Here is a 10,418-nt window from a genome sequence, read left to right on the forward strand (position 1 = left end):
ATAAACTATAAATACGTATTAATAACTAGCTAATTTATATATAATATAAAGTTAGGCATAGACAAGGTGATGTGACACCTCTCTATGGTCATCATTCCTATTTAACCTTTTTCCTATTTTCCCCTTATTTTCTAATTAAAAGGTTAACAATATTCTACCCTATTTATTGAGTATCATTAATCATTAATTATTAATAATTATTGTAAGCTAATGGGGAATTGAAAAGGCCCCATCAGCTTTCAAGTTTGTCCATCGTGCCTTTCCCCATTATCAAATTTGAGGATATTTATTTCACATATTGTAACCTATATATTGAGTATCATTAACTATTAATAATTATTTTAAGCAAAATGGAGAATTGAAAATTCCCTCATCAAAAGTGCAATCTGCCCATCACCAAATTTGAGGATATTATTTCACAATATATTGTTAGAATTTCCATTGCTTGGACTCCGTATTCCTTCTAAATGGCCATCAGAAGGTGCCTCTACATATATGAGTTTGGGTGATGAAATTCTTGCGTTATTTTTTATTTCGGTAGTGAATTCGTCATTTCTTAATTTGTTTTTATCTTCTTCTATTACATGCTAGAGCAGTTCTTGTAATGTTATTTTGTCTCTCTATATTATTTTTTGATAAAAATCAACTAACATGTCATTCTTTTTTTGTTATTATGTAAAAGTGTAACTTTTTTTATGATGCTATAGTTGTGCACCCTGATTAGTTCATCAAAATCCAAGATAGATGATCAAACGATGTAAATATATGCGGTGGCAAGATTTTAATTTTATGGAGGTAGGAATCAATAATTTAATATTGTACATATATCCAACTATCAATATGGAATTAAGCACGGTGATGGTAACAATAATGCTTAATTATCCTTGTGTTTTAAAGACAAAAAGAGCTTACCAGATACCTTTGTGTTTTAGAGGCGTGGAAAAACTTTCAAGATAATGAAACTTTAAACTACGGCTCGAGAAAAAAGGGCCTGAAGATTAAGCAGTATCATAATGTTAAATTAATGAGAGAATTCAGTGATAGTTGTTCTTAAAAATGTTGTAGTCAAGTTGGGGTTTATGATAGTCTGTTGTGAATAGGAGAAGGGTCTATTGTTCTTTTGTGTTTAATTTCATAATATTATTGTTTTTCACATAAGGTTCAACCCTATTACTCTATCCAAACCCCATGAATTACAAAAGAAATTATGAGATTTTTAGATCTATTTTTGGTTTCTCAAAATTTTTTCAATCTTTGAAAGTTGTGTCATCTCTCTCTCTCTCTCTCTCTCTCTCTCTCTCTCTCTCTCTCTCTCTCTCTCTATATATATATATATATATATATATATATATATATATATATATATATATATATTCTTCTATAAGTTGATCATTCAATATATATATTTTATGATGCGGGATATTTCAAGACTTTTTTTGTTGTTGTGATGCTATGTTTGCATTTTTTATTTTCTCTAAGAATATTGGTGATTTTAATTTTTTTAACTTTTAATTTAGTTTTCGAATATTTTGAGTTTTGAAATATACATACATAAGGGTTGAATTTATAAACTTATATGTTTAGTTTATCTTATGAAAATCAAAAGAATACGTTAAATTCCACAAAATATATTGTGATTACTTTTAATATTTAAGTAGTAGCCAATCATAAATTTAATAAGGTTGTTATGACTGCGCAAAGCGCGGACAAATTCACTAGTTATATAATAATAGCAAAAAATTTGGAGGCCCTTGACTCTTGGGGACCTAAACCAGTTAATTGGCATGGTGCAGAGCTCAAACCTCTGATTTAAGTCACAAGTCTCTCAATCTTTGCCACTTGAACTAAGACCTGAAGGCAAAAACGCTCAAGTTTTTGTCATTTATTTAAGCTTACCTTTCTTCACTTCTTCTTTTCTTTCTCCCAAAATCTATCCAGATTCAGCAAGATATTATCCTCTTATTTTCCATTCTTTTTTCTCTCTGCCATGTATATATTATGTGAAAATTGTCAAAATAATCCTAGAAATGGGAGATAAAACAGAGCAGAACTACAAAGGCAATTTAGAGGAGAATGAAAAGCCAATTCCATGTTCCTTCCTCCCCCTTTGCTTTCTTTCTGCTACCCCTTGCTGTTGTTCATGCTATCAATTCAACATTTCCTTTGTCATCTAACAAATGAACATGTTGTCATGGACCAATAAATTGCATTTTCTCAAAGTCAACTAGGCCTAAAAGACAAACAAAAACTGCAAGTCGAATATGGGCAATCATAATAGTAAATTAGACAAAGTAATGATTCATCTTCAATATGGTGTTAGCTCAGATCTCATAGCACCTTTATGAATCATTGACACAAAAGTTTGCTAAAGCAATCAAAAAGTGAACAACATCTAATCCTACTTTCAAATCCTCCATTAGTTATGCAACACGCATGTATAATCAAGCTGTAGTTTCGGTGAAGAAGGAACAACCTAATCTCAAAATAGAGATCATAAGTGAATCCAAGGCAATTGAAAAAGCCTCAGAGCTCATTGCAAATTTGTTCATTATTCTGGCTGGTTATGGAGCATCAAAGTATCAGGAAGTTAAAGCTGAACGGGAGGCTAAAATAAGAGAGGAGAGATTGAAAAAGGAGATCAAGTTGGAGATGTTGATCGAAATTGAGGAAAGATTTGATGACGTGGAACTTCAGTTTCTGAAGCATCAGCCGCAGCTGATGGTGATTGAGAAACGCTTTGGATTTAGACTTAAATTGGAGCCCGAGATTCCCACAACAGAGGAAATAATTAAGAAGCTCAAAGTTAAGTTGGCATACAAGACTGCATGTTTCCAACAACAGGGAGTTGCATGTTTCCAACAACGGGGAGTTTCCCTGAAGATATACGACTGGATGAAGAAGAAGCCAGAGACAAAGCCTATTACCTACTGCCCCTATTTTTAGCTCTGTTGTTCTTTCTAGATAGCATTTCTTTAACAAAGTGATTCCTCAGTCTTGGAAGATCAACACTATTTGTGAGGACATAGGGCTTTCAACAGGATCCTTTGCAGGAGCTTTGTTTTGTTTTATTCCTAGACTAAACTCGACAATTGAACTCCTCCTAGTTACTGTTTAGTTCGGGTCGCTATATGTATGTTTGGAGAAATGATGGGAATTTATTTTCCCGTATCATTATTATGTGATGAGTCAGAAAAAAAAAATTAGACAAAGTAATCAGATGCAAGAAGATCCAAAGAAAATTTGCATTAAAAACAGAAAGATCTTTGCCTAGGAAACATTCAATGACGTCAAATGCCGAAGGACAATTGTCCGCCTCGATCCTCGATGGTTTAAATTCATCCATGATCTTGACAGGAGAACGATTCTTACAGAAAGTGACATAGTAAGAAAGCCTTAAGAATACAAGGTAGGCTTAGTTGATATTAATCATTTTAGCATGGATATTGTTGTCATTTCAACGGCTAACATGCAGAATAGGGAGGAAGTACTCCCTCCAATTGTACTGGCCTTGTTCTTCAGCTTGTTTATTTGTTGCAGCCTTGCAGACGTGGTCAAATCCAGTTGCAGTTGTTCTACTTGATGCTCTACTAACAAACAAACTTCCATTTGAATATGGGCTCCTACTGATGTTGTGCAGCTTGTAGTTGCTGCTCTTCAATTAAATAAAGCAAATATTCTTTATTTGACAGTATAGCTTGAACATCTTTATGCACAATTGTACCCAAGCTTTTTACTTACTATAGCTGCAATGGTTACTACATAAGAAGCCTGTCCACTTAGTTTGATTTGTTCAATTGCTGAGGATCTTCCCTACATGCTTATCAACTCATGAAAAAACATAAGAGAACAGAGAGTGAACCACAAGGCATAGGCACTAGATGCTTTACTTTGAGAACGGGAACTATTCTTGGGAGAAACTTTGCTCCAGCTTCATAGTATTTCATGTCTTGACAAACAGTATCGTTGTTATCTTCGGTCACACAGATTTCTCGAGATACCAAAATCTATTATATGCTCATAGTTATGCTAAATAATCATGGCTTACAAACAGAAACGATACAAATACCAATGCAAGATTGTCTAAGTTTGAATGCTTACCAAGAAATCTATGAAAGGCCTATCCAAGAAGGTTCTCAAGAACTTTTCCAGTATAACGTACGCAATTAAAATGTTGAAGTTATTACAACAGAGTTACAGAGGGAATTACTTCGCTTTTCGATGTCAGGTTCAAGTATTCGATTTCTTGCATTTTTTTTTTTATATCGGGTCCAAAACTGAAGCTGAGGCTTTTGTCTAGGTTCTATCTGTGACTCAGGTGGACTTGAGCTCCTTCTTGTGTCTTAGTTCAGGCCAAAATTCTTCTTAAGGAAGATAAGTAGACACTGGTCACTTTATTCAACTGAACGAGAAGTAACACTTAATAAATCATTGTGTTGTAGAAGTTCATCTACTTTGAACCATCAATGAAGCACTACTGATAATACTGGTGACGACCGAGATCCTACCACAGTAATTAGATAAATTTATGAGCAATAACAGATCAATGTCATGTTTTCACATTAAGAACATAACTTAGATGACTAGTTTTCTCAATTTCAAAATCTGAAGAGCATAAAAATGTTTACTTTCCTTCTCTGGTGCTCGGTTAATATATCCATGTTGCAGGAAATATGGCATTTCAACTACGTTCACTTTAACTAAACACAAAAGAAAAAGAAAAATGAATGATGGCTGCTCCAGTAGCCAAACCTTAAAAATAGTGAAATTGAACCCAAAGACTGCTGTCATGGCTAGTTCTAGTTATTTATTTTTTTAAAATGTACGTTTACTCAGCGTTTCGAACCCTCGACCTTCGCAGAGCCATTGCTAGTTTTATTCTATTGCAGGAATTTAGTGTGTATATATATCATGGTTTACAGTTCACTATTTTTAACACAATTCTGTCTACCGCCCTCCAGTACCTGTTCCTCCAATTGTCATCTACCAAATATAAAAGCAGTAATACTCCAGCAATTCCTGTTACATAGCCAAAGAATACAACTACAACAAAAGGACAGTTTCTGGATCGTATCTGTTCTCTACTTTTTTAGTTATAGGGTCCATTGTTGCTGCAGTTCATCCCACCAGGAGCACCACATAAGTATTTGTTTCCAATATATGTCATTCCATCTTGATACAGAGTGTCAAAATGTAGATTGCTTGGAATCATTCCACTCAAATTGTTATAAGACAAGTTGAGATACTGGAGAAAATCTAACAGTGTTAATGTCACAGGAATTTCCCTTGCGAAATGGTTGTAGCTGAGATCCAACGACTCGAGGGAAATCATCTCGCCAATAGTCTTTGGGATCAGTCCGGAAGGATTATTATGCGAGAGATTCAGCAATGGAAGTCCACTTAAAAGGCCAATTGTCTCAGGGATTTTACCAGTAAGAGCATTGCTCAAGGTGTCGAATCCATTGTTATAGGAATACACTCACTCAAGAATTTGTGTCTGTCCTTTGGTGACTATTTCTAGCTGAGCGCCAGTGAACTTAAAGGAGTAAAAGTAACCTAAGATGGTTGCCTCATTTTGTCTTCTCGTCATCATTTTTAAGCCATCAAGATTATCAGGAATAGGACCAGATAGATTGTTCCTGAACAAACCAATATATTGTAGATTTTCCAACTTCATTAGCCCTTCAGGGATAGATTCGTCGAAAGAGTTTGATGCAAGGTCAAGGATACGGAGGTGGTGTAGGTCACCAATGAACTTTGATATCCTTCCTTCAAATCTATTGCCTGCCAAGTTCAGGATCTCAAGCTCTTGAAAGTTTTCAATCACTGTTGGAAATGATCCTTCAAAGTCATTACCATTTAGGTCCAGATAACGAAGGCCTGTAACACGTTCAAGTTCTTTCGGAACACTTCCAGCAAGCTTGTTTTGTACACTTCCAGCAAGCTTGTTTTGTCCAAGATTAAGGCAACTCAGTGACTTGCAGTTCCTCAAACTGCGTCGAATGGTGCCTGACAAGCTATTATTAGAGAGATCAAGAACCTGGCGAACATTAGTTGCTGGGCAAAATGATTCAGGTATTGGTCCATGTATTTCGTTTCCAGATAATGATATGGACCTGATATGTCACGCTCCGAACCATGGCATGGGCAAAACACGGCACTCGGTGCCTTACTGCATGTGACCGAGCGAACCACATGGCTTGCTAAATCATCATGAGGCATAACATGAGCGGAATATAACATGAAATGTGATGAGCTTTTATAAAACATGAGATGTCATAATAATTTAATGAAATACTTGTTTAAATCATGAATGCGAAAATATCACAAATTGAGCCAAAGATGGCTACACGACTCTGAGTATCTGACATAACTGACTGACTAGTCTATAAAACCTCTAATCATGACTCTTGACTGGAAAGCGTACTTGCTGGGACAAGGCCCCTAGCATACCTTTAAATACATAACTAATAAAAGTAAAGATAACTGACTAAACCCCGAATGAGATGAGGCTCACCAATAAGCTGATACGTGTAGAGTCCTACTAAGCAGATGCGTCGTCCTATAAATCTGTACCTGCATACTGAAATGCAGGCTCCCGGGCAATAAAAGGGGACGTCATCACATTAAATGTACTGGTAGGTAAAGCAACTGAACTAAATAACATGGGACATGGAAATAACATAATAGAGACTGAATTGAAACATGATCATGAACATGAGTACATATACATATATAACATGTGTAAAGTATTGTGAGTAGGGAGAGCGGTAAATATAACCGATAACATGGTATGGTACTTGCGTCCTACCAGCAGAACACTCATACCTTGCCAGGGACATGAGATTTAATAATATTATGAAAGGATCCAGTCATTATGTGTTACGTCTCGTATTTTTATACATTGGGACAACCCGGATTAACTATGATAATTCAAGGCCAAGACCATTCCGGGAATTGAAGTCGGGACTTTTGACCATTTGATTTTATTTTGAGATATAAGTTATATATGAAATTGTTGGCATTGAACACTTAGGAAAAATTGGGACCACAATTCATAAAATTGGAATTAAAAATGTGGTGCAAAAATGCCATGGTGGCCTTGTATATTGAATGGTCCCCACACATTGTGTGGCCAATTTTAATTGGTCCAACACATTGTGTGGGCCAAAGACAAATAAGAGATATTTGTGGGGACTTAAAGATGACCCTTAAGTCATCTTCTCTCATTGTCAACACTTAGAAAAAAAAATATATCAAGGTGAAGAACACCACCAACCTCACGGCTAAGACCAAGAAAACCAACCCCCATTTTTAGCTTCTCAAAAATTATTTCTTTGGTATAAACCCACTATTTGGGGGTCCCTAAGTAGCGTGGAAGTATTGTTTGCATCATCCAACTACTCATTTTGCCCATTTGCAAACCCTAGCCTATTGGTGGATTGAAGAAGAAAGGTGAGTTCTAATCTTGTTTTTGAGTTATAAATGTTGTATGCATATTGTAGTATGCTAAAATGGATAAAAATCATGAAATATAGTATGTTGGGAGTGGGTCGTGTGATGGGTGCTCTAGCCGTGTGTCACACCCCATTTTAACCCGGGTTAAAATTAGAAGTACGACATATTGGAGATTCCTGTTTTTGTTTGTTTGTTTTAAGGAGTCGCCACCTAATTATTTATGGTGAATTAGGACACCCAAAGTTTATTAAAGTTATATTTAAAGTTAATTCTGTTTAAGGTCTGCGAAACTTAAGATTCTAGGTAAGAGTTCAATTAGTCTAAAGGGAAGGTATTAGGCATCCTCTAAGACCCATTAACAATGGTTAACCGACCGGACTTAAAATTAATTAGGCTTAGAATGTAGATGTAATGTTTTATAATATTTAAGAAAATAAAGTATTACTAAGGTTATAACATAAACATGCTATCTCAAATAAAACTTGTGGAAAATAACGATGTGCGTAAAATCTTAATTATGAATAAACTGAAAAAAAAAAGTGGGATGTGTCATGTTTACATGTAGTAGGTTATACTGACTACCAAATTTAAAAGCGTTATTGTAATATTAATACTGGTAAAGTTTAAGATTTTATAAAAAAGACTATTAGCTCAATGTTTGATTATGGAAAGATTGTTTTAACAAGTGTTTCAAATATCGAGAAAGAACTAAAGTTAAACTAATCATCCGTAAAACTAGTTTATCTCAAAATACGCTAATATTGGTATAAAATTTGTGACGTTCTAGACTTCTAAGATGGTAATCATAAATTATGGTTATTTTAGCCAAAATATATTGTCATGCTGTTTTGAAAATCAATTCTTTTAAAAGAAATACTATAGATACTATAAATAATCTTAACATAAAAGGGAAATGAAACCTATGGAACTGATTGTTAGTTGCTTTTAAATTAACTACCTATTACTAAAACTAAATCCCGCTAATTCCACTAATGCGTCTAAATTAACAAACACAGTATCAGTCATACAATACAAGTTAAATGTAAAAAAAAAAAAAAAAAAATGGAGGAGTAAGATGATTTAAATGGGCTCTGCCCATTTAAGAGTGTCTTTATCCACTGCTGTTGCTAATGGGCTTCGGCCCAGCGAAATTTAACAGATTTGCTGTGGATGGGCTGACTCGAGAGAAGATTTTGTTGAGCTTTGGCTCAACACCGAATGTGGAGGATGTGGAATCTTTGGCCTCATAGGCGGTGATCATGCATCAAAGAGGAAGAAAAGATTATTATGCAATCAACAAAGTTAAACATGCGTAATATGAATTAAAGAGAGTATATTAATAACAAGCAGAATGTTGCAATGAAAGAGAAAAATCGATTTGATGCCTAACTGCTATATTCTGTTTCATTTTTTTTGAGTATATATTCAGCACATGCTATGAAAAAACAGATGGTCTCACTCAGCAACTACACAATACATTAGCATGGTGGGCCGAAAATTCTCATGATATTCAAAAAACCCCTTATAAGTATTTGGATCACCCAGTCGAAAGCATGCACACGACAAATAGAACTTTAAAGCAGAATTGTAAACCTTATTACACATAAAGCGACCAGGGAGAACAGATTTTAGACCTATCGAGAGGGTTGTTGCTGTCAAACAGCAGCAGAAACCATGTTTCTCGCCAGCCATAAAATACCTACTTTAATCAAAACATGTTCCTAACAGCTGGATTGAGCAGAGGAGTAACTGAAGGTGACCGAAAAAGGGTCTCGAAAATAAAGGGGAGACAACAACTACTAAAATAACCGGGGATATACTCTCAAGCAGCTGCATAGCATACTATATGGGAAACAATTATATGACAAGGCATCTATGATGGTATCAAGACTGATACTAACTAAAGAGTGCTAATAAACCAACAGGCACTAATTATCATCCAGGTAAGGTAGCATTTATCCAAACGAAGTCAAACGAGTTAAGCATGGTATTTGAGGCACGGAACATCCACTAATTGAGCACGGAACATCCACTAATTGAGAACCAAACTTAATCCAGGAAACTCTGAACCAACAACTAGAAACAAGCATTGTCATAATCATGGCCAAGACCAAATCAAACATAAAGATGGGTGATTCATACTGTGACAACTGAGCTAACGAATTACATGTGATAGCCAACTAAACCATACTAAACCGATAACTAAACCAAAAGAAGATAAACATGATCCTAAAACCTGGCAACTAGATCAGACTGCAACAAAAAAATGTAGCAAAACCAAGTCGAACGAATGAAACACTAAACACACAGAAGAATATAGAAATGCAATTAGACAGAAGAGAATGAAGGACTGCTAACCTAAAGCTAACTCATACTTTAATCAGAATACACAAACGAGTTTTAAATCTACATGACTAACCCTCCAAGCACACATAAAGCTAAATGGCTGTAGAATCAAAATAAGACAAGATTAAATTAAAACCAAACTCATACATGATATGGGCAGATTGTCACTTCATTTAACTAATAGCAGTGTTCAAACAACCCTTAAGCATTGAAACTGATCAGAAAACACATCTAACAAATAGAAAGTAAATGACACGCCCAGGTGACTCAGGGAACAAAGGAAACTAGTCTTAAAACTACAAGATCTGGAAATGTCTATGTCTTGATTATTTCAAACCAACTGCCTAAATTTTTATGCAAAGTAGCCTCAACTTAGCAAACTAAATTAATACGTGAACATGCTCAAACAAACACATATATAAAACTAAACAACTATGGTCAGTGCAATGCACCACAGACCATTAAATATTTTCAAATGAGTTTACTAGCACATAAAACTTCGATGTTCAGTCCCAAGTGAGTTATCGAAGAGTCAAAACCAGTATAAAGCGGTTCAAACAACACTCAAGAAACAGACCAGATAACAACCTATCATGTATGAACTATCATAAACTAAG

At 35.1% G+C, this 10,418-nt stretch overlaps 1 protein-coding gene across 1 annotated transcript; it reads right to left on the minus strand.

Annotated features, from left to right (window-relative positions):
* Positions 1-3,454: 3,454 nt before the first annotated feature.
* Positions 3,455-7,309, minus strand: LOC132612744 (probable LRR receptor-like serine/threonine-protein kinase At4g36180). The gene is made up of 8 exons (XM_060326841.1): positions 7,277-7,309; positions 5,481-6,037; positions 5,125-5,396; positions 4,962-5,016; positions 4,459-4,501; positions 3,888-4,004; positions 3,739-3,810; positions 3,455-3,652 (listed from the first exon to the last, which is right to left on the minus strand). The coding sequence occupies exons 1-8, from the start codon at positions 7,307-7,309 to the stop codon at positions 3,455-3,457; spliced, it is 1,347 nt and encodes a 448-aa protein (XP_060182824.1).
* Positions 7,310-10,418: the final 3,109 nt, after the last annotated feature.

Source organism: Lycium barbarum, chromosome 10, assembly GCF_019175385.1.
Source record: "Lycium barbarum isolate Lr01 chromosome 10, ASM1917538v2, whole genome shotgun sequence".
NCBI classification, from domain to species: Eukaryota; Viridiplantae; Streptophyta; class Magnoliopsida; order Solanales; family Solanaceae; genus Lycium; species Lycium barbarum.

Bases quoted from the DNA above. Each gene is read 5' to 3' on its own strand.
- LOC132612744 (XM_060326841.1), bottom strand. From the start codon at position 7,309: ATGGGGGTTGGTTTTCTTGGTCTTAGCCGTGAG. The intron at 5,017-5,124 runs GTGGGATGAACT...GCTATGTAACAG, and splicing joins ATACTTATGTGGTGCTCCTG to GAATTGCTGGAGTATTACTG. The intron at 3,653-3,738 runs GTAAGTAAAAAG...ATTTAATTGAAG, and splicing joins TAGTAACCATTGCAGCTATA to AGCAGCAACTACAAGCTGCA.